The following is a 21,916-nucleotide window of genomic DNA, read 5'->3' on the forward strand; positions in this document are numbered from 1 at the left end:
TCCCTACACCCTCAGAAAATTCCAAAAAGTGTGTGCTCCTGCATAGAAAGGTTTGATAAAATCCAAAAGCGAGATCACACCACAAGGTAGAAAAAGCAAAAACATGACAAAAACATGGGTATTATTCAAATACTCGATTTTTGGATAAAAGTCCCATGCAAAGGTGGGCCCTTTCTCCCAGGGATCAAGGAACCTCCTGACCACAGGGAAGAGGGGATGTTGAGAAGTGAGGACTGCAATGGGCAAGGAATGGGGCATGGTTTGCTTAACAGTTTCTCCTTTGGAAAAAAAAAAAAAAAGACATTTTATGCACAAGGAGCTTATTTCTTAAACAAACACTCGTGGTTTTGATTTACACCACAGCCTGCTCCTAAATAATTTATGGCGGGTTAAATTTATTGCCGAGCCCTGGCTGGCTGCAAATTCGAATTGCCAAATAATTAGATTTTAGGGCAAAGCTTATAAATTACCCGTCGATTTGTCCGGACTTGTTTGTCAGTTGCTTTGTGCTTCGGGTCATCTTTGGCATTTGGCTGTTTGGGTTTTAATTGCTGATTTACACTTTGACAGATGAGAGCTGATGCTCGAAGTTTCAGGACAAGGAAGGGTAAAAAAATCAGAGCTTTAAAAGGCTGATTTTTCACCTACATGTCCCTCTTCACCCATCTCCATAGACTCCAAAGCAATTAAAATGTAGAAAAGAGACTGAAAATGGACACTGCTATTCTTTATTGGGAGTGGGGGTACAGAGTGAATTATAATTTACTTTACTGAAAGCTGAATTTAAAAAAAAATACATACCAATAAATGAAGGAGACTATATCCTTATATATATCCTAGAAACTATATCCTTACCCAGGAGTGTGCACACTTGTATCTACCTCTATATGCACATGACTCTGGATCAGCCTTAGTTCAAACGTTTTTAGATATTCAATTCTAATAACTTCAGATATTAGTGACCTCTGTGAAGTTGACCCTTCAAGGCAGCAAACAACCAAATGATTTCTTTGTAGCTACCTGTATACATATATTTGTCATGGAATTAATTTAAACAAATAGGTTGTATGCAGGAGAGGTCCCCTGAAGGTAGCACTAAGGGAGGGCATAGAAGTGGAAGGGTGCCAAGTCCAACTTGTTATTTCTCTGGGTAGTGCCTGGCTCTGTCCACTATGTTGACAAAGGGCCTGCAAGCTCTATGCTCCCCAGAGAAGCAGGGCCTGCCTCCCAGCCACCTGCTATACCCTAACGACTTACTATGAGGCCATGCGTCAGAATAATACTAAGAGTAATTCTACTAAGAGCTGACACATATAGCTATTTCATGCCAAGCACTATTCTAAGCACTTACATTTATCCTCTCAACAGTCCTATAACATTGGTACTAAACCCATTTTGCCATTAAGGCAACTGAGGCATAACGAGTACAAGTAACTGGTCTAAGGCAAGTCATACTGCTATTAGGTAGTAGAGACTAGGCTCAAATTCAGAGAGTCCAGTTCTGAACCACTATTCTATACTGCTTCTCACCTGTACAGACTCTACCCAGCTCTCCTCACTTTGGAGGTCCAGAGCCCACATTCTGAGACTTGGGCACATGCAGCCAAAGTCTGTTCAGTTAACCACCCAACAAGGTGGGAAAAAGTCGTACAACTTGCTTGGAATCACAAGATGAACAGAGGCTTAGTCAGACAAAGACCATTTTTCCAATCAACGCAAATACTGCACTAAAGATCCACCAGGTGGGGTGAAGAGGTGGGGAGTGAATAATAGATGAAGACAGGACCAGGCCCACTTAGGCAGAGAGAGGGTTCTTATCAGGCAACTTGGAAAGAAACCCAAAGAGGCTGGCTGGGCTTCATTTCATGAGGCTTTGCTCAGTAACCCCATCAACAGCCTTAGGGGTTGCTGTTCTTGTCACAGAAGACTGCATGCCCGTGGGTGCTTCATAGATTCCCTGTTCTCCATCCACACCTCACGGCCAGAGCCAGGACAGGAAACTGTTGTGCTGGCATGACAACAGATTTTGAAAGTCACTGACTAGTAAGCAAGCAAATATGCAGACGGACATCCTGCCCACAATGTGCTCAACACTTTCCCCCACATTGGCTCTTTTGATCCCACATCTCTGTAAGGCAGGCAGGAATTACCATTCTATTTTATACATGAGAAAGCTAAGGTAGTCAGTGGTTCACACACATGCTCCTTCACAGGCAGCATCTCATCATCTGTGAACTTATTAGAAATAAGTGTCTGGCCTCCACCAGAGACTTTCTACATCAGAAACTCTGAGGGTGGGGCCAGCAATCTGTGTTTTGTAGCAAGCCCTCCAGGTGATTCTGATGCTTGCTAAGTCTGAGAACCATTAGTCTAGACTAGAGCAGTGTTTTTCAGACTTCAAATTACCTGAAGATCTTGTTAAATTACAGATTGTATTTAATGCTGGGGTAGGGCCTGATATTCTGCATTTCTAACAAGCTCCCAGGTGATAGGGATGCTACTGGTTCTCAGACCACAATCTCAATAGCAAAGGTGTAGTCTAGAACATCCATGTGACTACCTCCTTATCAGAGATACTGACCAAGTGAGAATCAGAGCCCAAGTTCCCAGCTCCTCTCTCCTTACTTCAGCGTCCCCAACTGTTTCAGCACCAGGGACTGGTGCTCCTATGAGAATCTAAAGCCTGATGATCTGAGCTAGGGAACAGCTGAAAATACAGATGAAGTTTCGCTAGCTCACCTACCGCTCACCTCCTGCTGTGCAGCCCATTTCCTAACAGGCCACAAACTGGTACCAGTCTGTGGCCTGGGAGTTGGGGACCTCTGCCTTACTGAACTTTCAAGTACTTGGGGCAAGCCCTTTAGATGTGCTAACTCTTGGCTCTTGCCATCAGACATCTTGTTTTCCTGGCTGCCAAGAGCCAGAAGAGAAAAATTGGTACGTCACATCCCAGAACTTTATAGAGCAGTTGGTACATCTCTGTTAGGGTGCTGGCAAGATGTGTTCTTATCATGGTGATGCCATGCCTGCTCCCTTTACGAATATGTCAATATCAGGGCTTCAGCTATCCACAGAGCACTCATGTCACTATTCTCTCCAGAAAACACCTTCCTTCTGTCCAAATGAACCAAAAAGCAGGTCTGGATACCTCTCCTATGAAGACCTCTTTTTACAGACACAAGCCAAGAGCTTATCTGGTCTATCTTACTGCCCCTAGTCCTGAGAAAGGCCTAACACTGGTCACAAATCTGGAACAGAATCACAGTAATTCCTGCAATATCCTGAGGCATCAAACTGGGGACTTATCACCAACACTACCAACCACCACATTCTACAGTAGCACCATGAACTTCCTTTAAGGCCTGCCCCTGGCATTGTTTCTCTAGTCATGTGAAAGTGAACCTTATCAAAATGGCACGTTTCATCCCATTCGCCATCAGTCCCTGACTCCTCCATCCCCAACTAACTACCAAGCCCTTTCAGTTGATCAGTTGGCATTTCATTTAAAATGCTGTTAGTAGTGGGGGCGGGGGGAGGGGGGACCTGTGAACAGTGCAGACATAGTCCCATGCCATTTCCAACACGGCAATCTCAAGCCATGGCTCTCAGTTTTCATCATATTTTTGGAGAGCAAGATTTCAAGCTTTCTAGCAAGTTTTCCTATCTACCTGACCCTCATTACCTACCTCCCATAGGCCAATGGCTAAAAGGTTCAACAAACAGATCCTAGAGGAGTAACCACCTACATCACCACTAAGGAGCCCACCTATATCAGTTCTCCCTGATAGGGATCTTCAACTCAGAGCATCTCATTTATGACAACCACAAGTTTCACACTACACTCCTTACCAAATATCTTCATACCACTGACTTCTAGGAGCCCACTACTATCCATAGGAGTTATAAACTACTTAAAAACATGGTTCTCAAGCTCATTTCTTTTCCAGAACATCTAAGGGCTACAACACATAACATCTCTCCATTCCCACCATCAACACCTTAGTCCAACCAACTAACATCTCTTTCAAATAATGCCTCCTAACCAGTTTCTCTATGTTCATTTTTAACCCCTTGGAACACCTTCCCCACTGCCCCCATGAACTCTGGCTTCCAACATTTATTTCTATTTCTTCTTTCTCACAATACATTCACACTTCTTATTCTGGATCACCAACTTGGCCCTCAATATCACTGCAGAAATCTGCATGCTTCTTTCCTTTTAGCAACTTCGGCATCTCCAACTAAGAGTCTCTGTTAACATTTAGCCTTCAGACAAGCCCTTGGCTGGAAAGGCCTTCTAGGGCTGGACACTGACCACAGCACTGAACACAAGTTGAGCACTCATGTAACAGGTCTGCTTTGCTGTGCAAACACCAAGATCCCACTCTGGCCAACTATGTACAGGGACAGGACCAAAACAGCAGCCCATTCCAAGGTACCTCTACATCAGATTGAAAGCTTCTTGTTGTTTGTCTCTCCTTCCACAGTCTACTCATCTCCTTTCTGATTCTCCTAGGACCTAACAGGGCTTTGCCTATGGCAGTACTCAGTACACACAAACCCTTCTCTGCCTATCCCAGCATGTTTGCCCTTCTGCTGCAGACCTGCTAGCCTGGGAGGCTCATGTCCATCTAGGAATACTCTTATTTCAGGCTTTTAGGCTATGACTCAATTTTCACAGCTAGAGCTCAAAACTCATCACATAAATGTATGACTGTGGGGGCTTTTTAAGTATTGTGAACATCCAGGACAAGAGAACAAAAATAATCATCCCAATGGCATCTTAATCAAAATGATGCAGGATCCTTTTTCCCAACAAGACACAGAGATGGAGAAAGCATCTCTCAACATCACTTTCCTCACGTCAAACAACTGAGATCAGTCTACAAAGTAAGAAATGTAATCAATATTGGGGATTAAAAAAAAAGCAAGACAGGATGAGGGCAGGGAAAAATGAAGCCTGTGGATTTACCCTAAGAGCTCCTTTGGATTTCACTTCCCCACTACCCCTTCCCAACCTATTATCTTTCTCTCTATGGCTGTGTACCTGTTGCTGCTGCTGGGAGGAAGAGCTCAATCCCCATCCACATGCCTTCCAGTCATCTCGGCTATAGCAAATCTTCTCGTTACCCAGGCCTTCTACCTCTTCATTAATCCTTCCTTCCAGCTTCTCTGTTTGCAGGGTATAAACCTCCCTGGTCCGTGGAAGGTGGGTCTTCTCAAGGGATGCCTAGCAGACCCAGATCCAAATTGCCAGTACTTTGGAGGGTGAGGGTGGGGTGTCATGTTATTTTCCAGCCCTTGCCTCTCTCCAGAGACCTAGCAGCCCAACTCAGTGTTACTTTCAATGGCAGCTGAGGTATCAGATCAGCCCTCCATGACAATGCATCAGGGCCTCAGATGACATATTTCTACATTGACCCTCACCCTTTTTGCCTGCACTATTAACAGCTAAAGTTCTCTTAAACCTCTTCTAGTCTTCGTACTCTCATTCACAGCATTCCAATAAGACTTTCTAGCTTAAATGTGAGAATACTATATAACTAATACAGAAAAATCTACTAACCAAATGGTGAAATATTTACGAGGTTCAAAGTCTTCATCCTTCCTCTTCCTCACTTTCAGTATTCCCACAAGCAAGCCTGCAATCTAGGTCAGTTTTTTCAGACTTAGGTCCTCCTGGCTAACTGTGTGAGCACCTTCCTTCATCCCTGCTATGACAGTTCTGAGAAGCCCCAGGCCTACTTGGCCTTCTCCGGTCTCCTAAATTTCTCTTACCATAAAGACTATGCAACACCTCCTCCACACTGCAAGCAGGGTTATCAATGCCCTCCTTTGTATGCCCGCTGGAACAAGTACTTACCTATGTGATGGTATTTATCATACTGCTAAATGGTGTCTACCCTCAACTACGAGCTACTTGAGGGTAGAGACCATTTCCTACTTGCCTACATATCCGCAGCATCTAACACACAGCTTGAGGTTGCTATCCAGAGTGAAAAGAGGTCTTTTCATTGCCTCTAAGGTGGTTACAATGAGGTCCTCCCCACTCTTTTGCTGATTTGGTTGGTTTTGTCATGTCCGACAAAAACCTAAAAAGGCAGCTCAGTGTCACCGTTAGTTTACAGTCCCTTATTTCATTCACCATTTATCAATGGCCCTATTCTTTAGAGCTCTTCCCCACCACCAACCTTAGCCCAGATTTTGCATTCCTGTCTCAGCCCTGGGGAGGCCACTAGGCTGCGGGGGCAGGGCAGGATGTTTCCTGATTTGCACTAAATTATTTGGGGATTTTGCTACCAGTGACCCAGTGCTCCCCACGGGAAGTTCCCTGTTCCACTCCCCCACCCCACCCCTTGCCTCCCAGCAACTCCATAGCCTAACTATACACTGTGGCACCTTAAAGGTATAAACCCTGGGGAAGGTAGAGAAGCAGTCTGAACAGAGCAAATAAACCCACTTCGATGTGGTAACAGCACCATACCTCAGTGCTCCACTCCCCGAGATGTGTATTTTGCTTCTATATTGCTATGTCTGCTCTAAAGAAAGGAGGGCCCTTTGACTTTCATGTGAAGTTATAACAGGACCAAGACCTGGACACAGCAAATGCCTGTTCCCATTCATAGAGCAGTAGTGAAGAGCCGCGGTTAGAGTCAGGGGGAGGCCCATCCCCATGAGAGACCACCAGGAAACAGAAGCCAAGAGCTTTGGGAGGGGGAGGGGGAAGCACCACATTTATGGAGGCAGCAACAAAAAGGACAAAAGGACCCAGTGGGCTGCCGCCATTCCCACCATCATCACTGGCCACCAATAGAGAAATTCATTTATAACGACCCTGGAAGAAGAGACATGTTAAAGCAAAGATATAACTAAAAAGAAAGGCAGTAATTGGTCTGATGGGCAGGGGAAAAATTATTCCAGGAGTCAGGAGCCTGTGCAAGAACACTTACGACTCACACAGTCGTCATAACTCAGTCCCCTCAAGCATTTTGTGTTCTGCTTATGGTGTTAACTTTAATGTCTTAACATATAATACCATCCGCACTAACACAAAATACTACACACGCCAGATGAGGCTGAGTTATAGTTGCTATGGGAAGCATAACTTTGAATTTCCTGATTTTGGTGCATTTAATCTCAACCATAATGTTACATTAACGTCGGTTTTGCATTTCATTTCCCAGTTTAGAAGAATAGCGTCAGCGCCTTCGCCTGTCTGTATGTAGAGAAAAAAGTACAGGCTGACTGGGGCCACAGGCAGATAAACCATAACCCAACAACTGGGCTCTCCTTCTAAAAAGCCTGGCCCAACACCTCCCACTTGGAGGAGCTGCAACCAGGACAAGTGAATGGGGAGGGAAGGGTGGGTTCTTTTTCTATAAAACTGCCTTTCCATCCATTTGGAGTGTGCAGGCACCAAGAGCAGAGAGAAGGAGAGGAGTGAGGCTGAACACAGAGCAAGAACAATAGGTGTGTAGTGGGTGGGGGTTAGGTAGAGAGTAGGGGGATCTTGCCTTTTAGCCTTGAATGGAGAAGGGAATCAATATACTTTCATTTGTAGGGATCTTAACCAATTTCCTATAAAGTTTTGCAAAATGTCTCCCTCACAGAAGACTAATAATGTGCTAGATCTAAGGCACACTGAAATTCTCTAAATGCCTCTCTTCTACATTATTCCTTCTCATGTCACCATCAACCCTCCCCCACTCTACCCTCCCAAAATAACCCAGCATCTGGACAATTTTCTATAAAAAGAAAACTCCTTTACTCATGGTTCTAACTCAAAATGCAGATGGAGTCTCTTTAAAGTTTCCTTCAAAAAAAAAAAAAAAAAAAAAGTCTCTGTGGACAAAGACCAAACACTAGAAAAACCCCAACCCCAAAGGTCATCTTTCTCTAAAGTTATAGGCACTTGAATACAGACAGAAGAACAACAGTCAGCAGGGCTGCTACTGAGCAGTGAGAAAAAGACTATACCCAGGAGCCTGATGGATGGCCAGAAGGAACTCAGAGAGGGAGGGCAGGTGGCAACCAGGACAGCCCCTCCCCAGAGAAGAAATGGGCTGCCCCTACCCTGGCCATCAGGACAACTGAGGTTACTTCCTCCTCTCCACGTGCTGTGGCCTATACCTCATTTTCTTCACTTACATTTGCTTTGGTCTTTTCTGAACACTGACGTGGTAAGAGAACTTGCCCCCAGGTTAAGGATGCATAATTAAAGATCCTACCAAAGCTTTCAGGCTGTGCTCCCTGGGCCTCAGGGTCACAACCACCAACATGTGATGCACAACCACACTAAAATGAGCAACATGCACCTCTGCTAACAGGACAAAGGAGCCACAATTCGCCTGAACTAGATAAAAACCTACTTCCATATCAGGAAACAATTCCTAAAGCAAAAAAGGAATCGTAGTCCTCAAATTTAGAGTCTCTAAAGCATTTTAAACCACCTAAATATTTAAGTGAAAAAAATGTTTTTAAATGAAAAGGTCTCATATCCAACCGATATCTATATTAATCTGAATCAAAACATATAGAACAAAACGAGTGCAAAAACCAGAAAGCCTACAACTAGCAAATCAACCACTCTAGCTTCACCTAGCTGAACAAAGTACAAAAATAAACAGCAAAAATGACAAATGGAAAACACCATGTGTTTTACCACATTTATAACCAATATTGTTACTCACCCAAGTACAACAGAGCTTACACTTGTTAGTTTTTCGCAGTGGCATTCCTTTAGGATAGCCCCAATAAGTTGACTCAGGGACTTCTGAAAACCAGAGACAGATGAAATGAACCCCGTACCAAGGCTCCCAATAGGCCCACACCCAAAACTTGTTTCTGCCTCCTACTCAACTGAGGGAGATGACATACTGCTATAAGAATCAGAAGTGTACTATGCGGAGACCTCAAGTATGAAAGCTCCTGGGAGCCAAGCAGAAAAGGAGCTGGGATGGTTCTGATTCACAGTCCCAAGCCAGCCCTAGGAGGCATGCAGACCTTCCCCATAAAGTCTCTCTGTCAAGTGGACAGCCATCAAGCCATTCTGAGTAGTAGGAAGGACTGGTCTAAATGGCACACCAGATTCTAGTCCTTTTATTATCTCTTCTAGAAGTTTATTCTCATTCCAAATCTCAATCTTTCCTGTTTCCATTTAAATTCTTTTCTTTTTTGTCCTTATTAAAATGAAGAACAAGTTATTATCATATTCCTTAGGACAATTATTTTTCATACGATGAATTTATTTAGTCTGGACAAGAGATAAATCACTAAAACCATATTCAATTTCTTTTCTTCTTAAGTCTTATTATTGTGCTTGCAATGATTTTTGTTCCTCTTAACTTATGCTTTTCCAATTTCTTCACTGCCCATGTTGACCAGAAGACCATGAAGCACAGAAGTTCTAATGAGAACCTGACCTAAGATGACCTCAGTGGAAGGACGCTAACCTATCTGGGACTGACAACTTCTCCAATCCATCTTCTAAACTATCTCTGAATCCTAACAGGATCCTGCTACCCTTTAAACTTTAAGGACAATTTTTTTTTTTTAAGAGAGAAGGGGAGAGCTTTAAGTTGCCAGTAACAACAAGTCTCAAGTTTCGTGAGTAGCCCATCCCTTTCCTGAGACTGGATAATGCAGCAGAGCTGCCTGGCCCCAAACTCACCTTCCTACCTGTTGATCACAGCACTGTAGAGGCTTAATGAAGTAGAGATGCATTACATTTATCACTTGCCCTAGATACACTCAAATCCATCACTATGTCACAGCAAGAAGTTAGATTGATCTGACAGGATTTGCTCTTCTTCACAAACCCATGTAAGTTATTACTCAGTACCCTATGCTCTTCTAGCTGTTTGCTGATTGATTATCTGACGATCAGGTCAAGTATCTTCTCTGGAATCACAGTAAACTAACGGGTCTATAATTTCCAAGATCATTCGTATTTCCCTTTTAAAGATAAGCAAGACAGCAAATGCTTCTTCCCGAGTTCTCTAAAGCAACAGCTAATGCTTTGCTAATAATGAACCAAGGCAGCCAATTCTTTAAGTGCCCTTGGAATCACATCATCAGAGTTCATTGATTCTGGAGATAATCTTTAATCAGGCCCAGATCCTGGTAAACAGCATGAAACCTTACCTCAGCCTAGGTCTGAAAGGCCTTGGTGCCTAAGTCTGGAAAGGAAGTTGGTGATACAAGTGATTTAAATCTGTACTGCATTACGTCTTCAGCATTGCAACAAATAAATAAAAAGAACAAAAATAAATAGATAGAAAGAAAGAAAGAATGAACAAACGAACGAACAATGTCCTTGAAAGAGAGATCAAAGGTGATACTGACAGACCAAATTGAGACATGAATCAGGCTTCACCTTCAGCAACATTGGCAGGACCCTCTGTAGGACAAGAGTACAGAGCTACGTAATTATCTGAGCTTACACTTTGAAAAGTTCAGAAACGAACATACATAGGCATGTGCAAGAAAAAGGCAGAAAGCAGGAAATGCCATAAGGTAGGTGCCAAGCAATCATGAGGGTTCAGAAGAAGGAGGAATCATATGCAATAGGGATGTACTGGATCTTAGACTCAGGTCCCACAAGGGCTTACTAACTGAAATCTACCGGTAAGGGAAATAATATGGTATATTAGGATATGGATCCCTGATTCCCAGCCTGAGAGAATCTACATAACCAAAATTCCCATGTATCACCCAGGTACACCCACCACAGAATCTCCAGTAGTTCTGGAAGTCAGAGAAGACTCTACAGCACGGGCTGAGAAAGTAAGTGTGGCTCAGGTAGCTCTCAAGCCACATTCCCTTTCATCCAAAGTTCCTTCCCTTAGGACATTCTTGTCATCCTGCTCCTGTCTTCCCAAGCCTCAGCAGGCCTGATCCAATGTCCCAACGGCAGACCACTACTTTAAGGGAGAATTGTAAAGAGGAGAGAAGAAAGAGGAAGAAAGATAAAAGGGTTGTGGTATCTGCTTTATGGAAAACGATCTATTATTATAAAGAAAGAACACCTTTCTGGGGAAAAAAAAATCAACCAGGAGAAACAAACCTAGTTTATCTCTGAATAGACCCCACTCCTCTCTGTCTCCCATTGTGCCTGATGCTACAGTCTTCACCTTCCTCACTATTCCCAGACCAACCTGTCTATGCATCCCAAAATTACAGACCTGATAACCCAGGCCCACAGGGAAGTTATAGTTCTAGAACCAGGCATACCCAAGGCCCCCACACAACCATAAACTGCCATATCAGACTCCAGTCATTCCTTCAAAGCAAACACCAAGCACTCACTCCATGATCACCCAGCACAGGTGCCTCTCTGCTGTTAATCCAAGTTTCCTGGCAGCACTATCCTAAAAGGTCTCCGAACACAGCTGGTGACTCAGAAAAAAAAATAACAGAAAAACAAAGAAATGTTCCTTTCCAACAGATCAACAACAGTACTTGCTCAGGTTATCTAATGCTGCAAAACAAATCATCTCAAAACTTAGTGGCTTAAAACATTAATAATCATTTATTATCTCTCACAGTTTCTGTAAGCCAGGGATTCAGGAGTGGCTCAGCTGGCCAGTCTTGCTCAGGGTCTTTCCTGAGGTTGAAACCAGACGTCCACTGGGATATGAGAAAGTTTCTCTGGGTCCCCAAAAGCAAAACTATCCTCCCTCCCTCTTTGCCCAACCCACATTTTCTGAAGCAATGATGCAAGTTACCTGAGGATGAATCTGTGGCTTGTCGCACGTGGCCTCAAAGTCCAGCACTAAAAAGTAGTGATACCTCTGGGGAGGGAAGGACACCATTGCCGCCATGGATGCGCCAAAGCCGTGGGCCGCCAGCTTTCTGGTGGATATGGAGCAGAACTCCGGAACACCACAGGGAGAAAATAAGTGGGAGCCCAGCACTTTTCTTGCTCTTGAAAGTAAATATGAAGAAAATCGAGCTGCTCCAGTCTGTAAAGGTGCTAGCATTGAACATCCAGAAGCATCTAAAACTTAGGGGAGAAAAGTTAAAAAAAAAAAAAAAAAAAAAGAACAGAGAGCCTGGGTTACTCCCCTCCCACTGTGGCCCTTCATCTAGTCTTCAGGGACAGTCACACAACATGAACCACTCCCCAGTGTGTTTCTGGGCCCCTTTTCTAAGTCAAAGTATTCATTACTGAAGTTCAAGACACTAATACTGGCCCCTGCAGCATTATGACAGTTCGGAGTATGACAGATCATTCTCAAAACAACATGCAATGCTGGCCTTCATCTTTAAATGGAGCTCTTAAGTTCAAAAATGAGGAGAAAGAAAAATTCTGCGCTCACTTCTCAGGTGGTTAACAACATTAACAACATTAAAGCTAAGGTTCCCAAAGTAACATGAGGTAACCCAGTTGCACGAACAGTCCTGGAAGCTAAGTAGACCCAGACCCAAGATTCTCTCCTCAGCTCCATTAGGAGTCATTTGCTCCTTGCTTTTCTGTCTGTATCTTGACATCTCTACATACCCTCTTCAATTCTCCAAAGTGAAAGCCAACAAAACCAATCACAGGGGAGCTTGCTCATGATATTCTGATTCCCCAGCCCCCAAGCCAGTAAGTGGCACCCTGGGAGAATGAATTATGCCTGCAGAGCACAGCTGGCAACAGCCTTAGGCCTTCTCATTTGCTGCCTTCGGACTCACTCTCTCTACAAGAGGCCTTGAACGACTGCAGGACTTTAAATAGGGAAGAAAAAGAGAAAACCCAGATGTGGCAGTAATGGGAGCATTGCTAAAAGTCTAGTAAAGTTTTCTGAGTGAACATGTGCAAAAAAAAAAGATCCAAATGACTTTTCAAGTTTTCCCTTTAAATTTCCAGAATGTCTGTTCCTTCGAGGGATAACTAAATATAAAAATCAAAGCCTAAGTTTTACTCACAAATAACACAGCTTCCTTAAAAAAAAGAACAAAGCAGAAATTTTGTTTTTCCTCCCTTTTATACCAAATATTCAATTCTCTCAATTTTACCTCAAATTAGAAATATCATTGCCCAATACAGAAATGGCCATAGTTTATGCCTTCTGAAGCTCAATTCCTAAAGAGCCAAAGCTTGCCTCTGAAAGGCTGCAAATCAGCACTCGCTCCCTCATGTAGGCTGGAAAGGGAGAGAAGTCTGTGAAGTACAGAACACACTCAAGAGCCATGAGGTCACTCCTACCTGAGTGGACTCGACAACACCAAGTATCGCTTCTGCTGGCTGTCCTGACTCACTGAATGAGCTACAATAACTCGCCTGCACAGGACATATGCTAGTATGGGTTCTCAATCTCCCAATCCCTATAGTGAGATTCCATGTGGACTCAGCAGAGCTAAGACTGAAAAGTATTTTAAGTTCTTCACGGGTCAGCATATGCACAGTACTTGTTTTCACAATAGCTTCACAGCCTCTCCAAAAATGTGGCCATTAGGTAATCCCTTGGAAACGCAAATGGGCCAATGTCCCTTCGAAAGCTGAAATCTAAAATAACTCTTCATATCAAGCACTCCTAAACAGTAGTACTAAAAAACCTTGATGAGATGGGAGACACCAGTCTACTCAGATTACACATTCTAGTTGGGATCCAAAGTCTCTCAGGGCCTACAATGCTTCTCTAAACCCTCAACATCAGGCCATGCACAAGGACTTTTAAAAGTCTTATTTAATGTTCTCCAATGTGTAAATACCGTATATAAAGGGTATATATCGTCAACCATACCCCATCTGCCAAATACTACAGGCAATTAAGCATAGTGATTAAGGAGGGCTTTCAGGTTTGAATCCTAGCTTTATCACTTATTTGCCATTGCACCACGGGCAAGCTCTGTTCTTCCTCACCTGTAAAATGACAATAATGGCTCCTAATTTTTAAGTGAGAATGAAATGAGAGGACACATATAAAGCACTTAGAGCAGTGTCTGGCACGTAAGGGCTCAATAAATATTAGCTTACTCTTATTACTCTATTGGGCTATGCCCACCTGGTCAAACCTGGGTCTCCATGGGACTATAAATCCAATTAATGCATTAGACAACTTCAGAGAGTAATGTCAATGTCTCCTGCACACCTAGAATGCTCTAGACTTCTCATATAGCATACTACATGTGCCCCTTCCCTGCCCAGGACAACATATTAATGGCCAGAGGTACTCTTGCCTGCAGGCCTTGCTTTCTCACCTGATTTCAGCCATGTCAAAAAGCTTCTCTTGTAGGTAGTCTTAACAGCAGACATTAGGAGACCAGGCCTCCACATGTCAGCAGTCACTAGGTTCTACACTTCTTTCACTTCCAAAAACCAAGTTCAACTCAAGTCAAGAAACAAAGGGCCCCTCTTCCTCTTCCTTTCCTAAAAAGTTCAATTCAATCCAATGGCTTTAGAGTCATTTGTTGTGGCAGAGGAAGGTAGGTATTAACACTAGGGAGAGAAGAAGGGTCTAGAGGCCAAGTAGGTGAGGAGGGCATCCATATGGTGGCGTGTCACTGTATGAATGCCCTACATGCAAGGACATTGTCCTACCTAGGTGTGATGTAACATGTCAGAGATCATGTGGAGTGTGGAGGGCATCCACAGGGGAAGGTGCGGAGGAGTCTGTTGTGGGGAGTCATGGGCAGGGTATAAAAGGCACCCAAGAGGAGGAAAGGACGTGGCAACAATGGGACATGAGTTACATACAGAGGAATTAATCAGAGAAGGGTAATGGGAACCACATTTCTCACTGTTAGAGTATAGAATTAAAATACAGAAAGGGGAAAAAAATCCATGCTGTCAAACTGGAATTGGAGGTAGCAGTGTGAACTCATAGTTTCTGATATATATATATATGATGCAAATGTGAGTTTGTGTGTGTGTATACTCACATTTGCATTATATATATATATATATTTCAGAAACCATGAGTTCATGTATACACACACATACAAATATATATACACACATGCATAAATATTTTCTAAGCCTGTCTACTGACGGAACAGGAAGCAGCAATACTCCAATAGCAATGAGCACACATAGCACCCAGCTGCCTTCTAAATGACATTCTCCACTGAAAAGCCAGAGCTCTTTAGAGAAATGGCTGATTCCAGAGCTACGGCAGGGAAAGAACAAGATGAGCCTGGAACATCTTACTGTGAAAGAAAGCAAGGAAATTCTCAAAGAATGATGGGAACATATCAAAAGGATGCAGATGCCAGCTTGAAAGGGATCCCACTGGCAAATAAACAATGACATTAATGGATTATCACGCACTGAATAAAAAAGAAACCATGAGTCCATAAAGATATAAATAAATAAATAAATATTTTTATAAGGGATATTCACATAGTTTGAAAGTATCTCCCCACAGAATGCTTATTATTACAGGGAGTAAGTTTACACTGGGGAAGCCTAGCAGACATCACCTTAATCAAGTGAGCAAAATGAACATCATCAATAATGGAATAAATCAAAATCATGTACTACATGATAGGATGCAATGAGAACAAAGCATCATTTCTGTGATACTCCTGTAAAAGATGCAAAACCTAAATCTAATCATGAGAAAATATCAGACAAATCCTAACTGAAGAACAGTCTACACAACAACCAGCCTGTAATCTTCAAAAGAATCAAGATCATGAAGATCCAGGTACAGGTACTGAGGTAAATCTAAGGAGATCAAAGAGATTCGTTAACTAAATGCAATGCACGATTCTGAACTGGTTCATTTTGCTATAAAGAACATTATTGGGACAACTGGCAAAACTTGAATGGGGTTTGAGGATTAGATGGAAGTAACGTTATCGATGTTAATTCCTGGTTTTGATGGCTGCATTGTGGTTAGGTAGGAAAATGTCCTTGCAGGTAGGAAATATACCCAAAGTATTCAGAGTGATGGTGTGTTAGGTTGGCCACTTAACCCTGAAATGGTTGAAGAAAAAAATTCTTTATACTGTACTTCCAACTTTTAAGTAAATTTTGTCTATTTCAAACTTTTTTAAAATTATTTTTTAATCCATATGCAATATGGTTTAAAAAAAAAAAAAAAAGAAACCAAAAATGGACAGTATGTGAGGGTATGATCTCCCTACACTGCTCACAGAAGTTAGTAGGCTGCATGCTCTTCCTCTGGCAGGACGGCCAGCAAAAGCCAGCCCTCGAAACATGGAGTCTCCATGATTAGAGCCTACACTTGATGTCCCCTCACTGGGCACTCCTGCCACCATTAGGGCCTTCTCAGGAAACACCCCTGCCCTCTCTACAGTGGCACCCCACCTCTGGCACCTTAGGGATTTCTCTTTTCTATTGTCTTTATACTTTAGTCACAAGTTTGCAGAATATTAGTCAGTCCAGAACTTATATCATCAACTGCGATTTTGAGTATTCTAGTTGAGGGGCAGAACTCAAAAGAAACAGATTATCATTCTGTATATTTCTGCACACTATCTTTCATTGGAAACCAAGATTTATACATATTTATTCTCAGATATCCTTTTCCTTCTCCTAGCAAATTAATGGCAGTAAGTAGCCTACGGCAAGGGGGAAAATGAATGATTCTCTCCTCAAAATGAAGGGACCAGCCCCCTAGTGGGGCAGGGGAGGGGCAAACAGGGACTGCCACAGGGCCAGCTGACTTGGAGAAACAGGCCTGAGCCACAACCCCTTGAGGATGGTCTCTGTGCAGAGTATTTACACAACAGACACCAATGGCTCCTCTGCAACCATTACTGTCGGTCAGGTAAATAACGCATGTGCCAAAATACACATTTAATGAGGGAAATAATATGCCTTTATAAAAAGCCTCAATCTGTATTTACCTGAGAGACCAGAGAAGCACCAAATCACCAGATTAGTGGAACCACAGAGGAGTCATTCTGGTGTCTTGGGTAAACAGACATTTTATAGCCTTCCATTACTGGAGCGGGGAAGGGAAGGTGAAGGAAGGGGGCCATCCTTTAATATCCACATATGCAGGCCAGGAGAGCCTGGGGGATACAGGGTCTACTCCCACCCCATCTCTCCAACTGCTTATATTTGTAATCTCAGTGAGGCAGGGGGGAACATGGGTTTGTCACACCCATGGGTTCAATCCATTCCCTTAAAGGCCAGACTGGGAAGCAGGGGATTCCAGAGAAACTCCAAGGCACCAAAGGCAGGTTCTGAGTCCACCGGAAGTACCTGAGACAGCAGCAACTTCCCCAGTTCCCAGTCCTGGGGCAAGGCCCTGTCCCAATCTGACCTGTGGTACAAGTGTACCTGAGTCACAGAAGCATCAACAGAGAATTCAGTAACACCTGTCTGGAACACACTTGGTCAGAGGCTCTATCTTAGGCAGCTAAAAATAGCCGGGGAAAAATATAAATAAACCACATGCCTTCAGTAGTCATAACCTTCAATCTAATGAGTGCATCCTTAGTGCCAGAGCACTTTCTACGAAAATCTGACTGGTAAAGGTGAAAGAAAACCTAAGAGGCAACACAGTCCAGCCAGCCAGTGAAAATGAGCCCCAGAAAGAGAAAAGGATTGCACAAGGTTCACATAGCAAATATGATTAACAATCGAAGCCAGGGCTCCCAACTCCCAGTTCAGGGCCTTAGGCCGTTGCCCCAACACAAGGAGCAGGCCTCACCACTTGTCTCCCAAGCTTCTATACAATCTCACAGTGGAGGCCCGTAGCCTGAGAGCTAGGTTTAGTTTGCTGAAAGGCAGAAGTTGAGACAACAAAGCTTAATGTACCCTGGAATCCCTACATGGCCCCAAAGTGGAATGGAAGTAGGAATTCTAAAGCTGGGTCTTCACCTAGACAAAACATTCTCCTCTCTACAACCTGTCACTCCTCTGCCCTATAGCTAAAGTTGCTTCTGCTCCAAGGCAGGGCTAGGGAAAGCTCATCCAGTATCAGAAGCAGCTGCTAATCTCTATCAACATCACAGGCCACAGAAGGCTCACTCTCCCCCTACCTTTCTCAGCAGCTCAAGGCAGCGCATAAAAAGAAGTGACTGGGATTTACCTGCAGTATGCTAACTTATCAGCCACAACCAGGAGCTTGGGCAAACTCCATAGAGGGGCCAAAGCTGAGAAACATCTCTTTGCAAAGTCCTGCAAGTCCACTGTGGCCACACTGCACACGAGAAGAGGCAGAGGTTTGTTTCCTAACACACCACAAATAGGACAGAAATGGAGGGAGGGCTGGGTATAGTACTCTTATCCCTGTAAGCACCCCCTACACTTGTAGACAGCATCTGACCCCGGAGGAGAGGTACCCAGAAAATTCTATACCCCTGCTTCCAAGATGCAGAACTGGTATAGAAAAAAGGAGTCATATAGCTAGTTGTTAAAATGCTGGTATTAGCCAACCCTAGGTTCAAACCCTGACTCTACCACATATTCTTTGTAGTAATACCTATAATAATACCTATCTCTTAAGGGTTCAATTCAATCACGCAATGTATATAAAGTGCTTTGCACAACAGCAAGTGCTCAGTAAAAGGGAGTTAATGTTATTAATACATGATAAAGAGGAAAGGGAAATACCATTTTCTGAAAATCTACTATAAGCCAGTCACTATGTTAGTGATTTATATATTTCACCTCATTTAATGCTCTCATCAAGAAAAATGGGTAACAGTATTCCCATTTTACATACGAGAAAACGAAGGGTTGGAGGCTCTCAGCTCTCTGGGGCTCTGTTCTCCTCTCCCATGTTTGAGGGCCCACATCTCCCCCACTGGACTGATTACCCCATCAGCCATAAGGCTAACAATGCATATCAACTTCGGTTTTTCTTTTGAGGTAAGGTGTGACTTTAACTAAAAGTAAGTCAACCACAAGCAATAATTAAGTTTGTCCAAATCATCCAAATTTGTTTTGATAATTTTTTTTTATATTTTAACAAGAAAAACAAATTGCAGCCCTAGGTACAAAAGGCAGAAACAGGAAAGGATAACTTGGATTAAAACAACTGCAGCACAAGAACTCAAAGCCTCAAGTACAATTCCAGAGGAGCGATCCTCCCACCTCACAGAGCAGGGAAACTGACAGGAGGCAAGGTGACAACCAGCTCTTGGTGGGCTCCCCAAATGCGATGTTTCCTTTTACAAGTCTGTGCCGTGGCAAAGTTTCCTCCCTTTCTTTTGGAATGCACTTCCATTTCCACCAGGCAACTTATTGCTCCTTCTTCAAAATCCAGCTCTAATCTCTAGCTTTTGGGAGCTTTATGACAGATACCCCATCACAAAGTTAATTGCTTAAGTGTGATCCAGTAGCACAGTTTATCCCCATTTCATAATTTTTTTATCTCATTATATTGTAATATTTTATTTTTCTGTTTCTCCTCGTACCAGAATTTTAAGGTAGAGGTGAGAAGGATGGAAGATGGCAGGTATAGCTGTGTGCATGTGCACGTGTGTTTAAAAATCATATTTGACATGATACTTTCTTGGGCTTGTTTTTTGTTAGACTCTCTAATGCATTTTAAAATTTCAAGTAGCATTAAAGAAAAACATCAGATTAGTTGTTTTTCATCTAAATAAGGCATGAGTATAAAAAGTCTGAGCAACACTAAGCTAGATACAGATCCTTAAGGTCAAAGACCACATTTTATTCATTTCTGTATTCCCAGCACATAGCACAAGACCAGGCACAAAGTAAGTGTGAGCCAATGTGTGCTGAATGAATGAATATGTCCAAAGTCATGATGTCAACTGCTACGGAATCTGAACATGTTAGAGCAGGGCCTAAACACCAAGCAACACTTGCTTGCTTGATTCCTTCCTTCTCTCTCTCCCTTTCTTCTTTTTCTTTCTCGTTCCTTCTTCCTAGCCCATCCCATTCTGTCCTCCATAGTGAGTGAGTGAGTAAGTGAAAGAGAAAGAGAGGTGAAGGAAAGGGGAAGGAGGGAGAGGAGGGAAGGGAGAGGAAAGGAAGAGAGGAGAGGAAGAGAGGAGAGGAAGAGAAGGGGGGAGAGAGAGAAACATTGCCTTAGTGCTGGAATACTATTAAAAGAATTAATTTAGGGACCAGTGTTTGGACTGTCACATCCAATCACTACCCACAGATCTACAGCTTCCCAAATCAAGCTCATGCAAAGAAGAATCAATCGCAAGGACACAGAGGGTCTGAACAGGCATACTAATGGCTTCCTGAGGTGCCAGCGGCCAGCTCTGACACTCCCATAAATTATCCGCCTTTTGATTTTACCTGTAGCTCTGGGGCACAAGGCACAATTTTGAACATATCAAAGCAATCTCTTGTAACCCAAGGCTCCCCCAAGAATGTCCCCAAAGGAGGACGGGCTAAAAACAATGACCCAAAGGGAATCTGCTTCCCAACAGGCCTGTTCCTAGCAGCCATCAATTAAAACCCAACAGGACCAAGTGGATAAAGTGGGACCGAAATCAAGCCCAGCAGATCTGGACAAGGCATACATCAGACTACAGTTCTGTAGTAACTATACATCTTTCACTCAAAGGAAGAGAAATCACAGCAATAAAGTAAACAATTTCTTCTGGAGGCAGATCTGCACTAGCTCTGACAGTACCTTATAGCATGACCTCAGGCAACACACTTAACCTTCCTGGGCCTCAGTTTCCTTGATGGTTAGCAGGGACAACAATGCTGACCACCTGACCCACAGTGGTGATGAAAAGTAATAAAAGACATTTCAGAGGCACTTTACAAAGATGCCACAACAGTGGCAACACTAATAAATGACCCCAACAGACTAGGATTTAGAAATGACTGGTCACACTTCGGTAAATTACTTTTGGGTAGCTGCTCACTCAATGTGCTTCACTAATGGGTGTTGGGGCTAAGGTCCACCCTGAAGAAAATTCTGGGATGCTGAATGAAACTTCTGTTGTCTGAAAATTTTTCATTATGAAGACCAGTGCCTTGCTTGAATTGTAACTTCCTCCTGTCTGAGGGCTGCCTCAGCCAAGGTCTATGTTTCTATTACATGGCCACAATTACAACTGTGAGGATCCAAAACATACTAAGCCAAAGGCCAACTGACCAAATTGTGGCTGCTTTTTAAAAAATTATTAATTGTGTAAAATATTATTAGTAACAAAAATTTAAGATACTGTGCTAAGAGCTTTACATACATTATCTCGCTAAATTCTTTAACCAACCCTATTAAGTTCCACTATCTACACTTTACAGATAGGAAAGCTAAACTCAGAGAGGTAAGTCAGTTGCCCGAGGTCGCATTAACACTTACTAGAAACCTACAGGCTTTCCTCCAGCTATGCAAGTACACTGGGGCTTGTAGGAGGAGGGAGACAATTCATGGGACACTCAACTTTATTCGGTTCCTATGCCTGACATATACCATCATACATTCCCAAAACCAGAAATAGAGGAAAAAAGTCATCAGTTTGCCACAAGCAAGGAAAGGAAAGACTGAGTAGGACATGTCTAGAATGAGGATAAGTCCTGGAAAGCTTAGGAAAATAGGTCCTCCTCTGCATACATAGTTCAAAAGTTCAAAACAATTCACATTATGTGTCCGAAGACCAAGATCCCTACCAGGGCTCCATTTATTCCCTACTTTTTTAAATAGAAAAGAGTTCCCAAAGCTTTTTCATTCATTCAACACCAACTTGGCCTTCCTAAATCTTTTCTAGTCCACGAAAGAGGAGCTGGTATCGCCAACAAAGTCTTTGGTAGACATCCTTTAAGCACTAGTAGATGGCCTGGAAATCAATAAAGAGAACCAGTATACACATATACACAATGGTTCAGTTATATTCAATTATTAACTATTAAAATACTGCCTCAAAGGAGGAAATACAAAATGCTACCAATGTAACTGCCACAGGCTCCTTACTGGTCTCTCCACCTCCAGTATTGTCCCCTTTGATCCACTTTTAACACTAAAATCAGAAGAAATTCCTAAAACACAAATTATCAGTCCACTGCTTAAAACAT

At 43.0% G+C, this 21,916-nt stretch overlaps 1 protein-coding gene across 12 annotated transcripts in view; it reads right to left on the minus strand.

Moving 5' to 3' along the window:
* The window catches only part of ERI3 (ERI1 exoribonuclease family member 3), a 126,391-nt gene that overhangs the window by 99,803 nt on the left and 4,672 nt on the right, over nucleotides 1-21,916 (minus strand). For 8 of the 12 annotated variants that reach the window (XM_025046418.1, XM_025046420.1, XM_025046417.1 and 5 more), the window contains one exon: nucleotides 11,727-12,004. The exons of 2 other annotated variants lie outside the window; for them this stretch is intronic. In XM_025046418.1, the coding sequence (XP_024902186.1) occupies nucleotides 11,727-11,981 (255 nt within the window). In that variant the 5' untranslated portion in view covers nucleotides 11,982-12,004. The remainder of the gene's footprint in view (nucleotides 1-11,726; nucleotides 12,005-21,916) is intronic. 2 more of the 12 variants (XM_025046419.1, XM_015588976.1) reach the window with 1 other exon arrangement.

Source organism: Pteropus alecto, unplaced genomic scaffold (genome assembly GCF_000325575.1).
Source record: "Pteropus alecto unplaced genomic scaffold, ASM32557v1 scaffold484, whole genome shotgun sequence".
NCBI classification, from domain to species: Eukaryota; Metazoa; Chordata; class Mammalia; order Chiroptera; family Pteropodidae; genus Pteropus; species Pteropus alecto.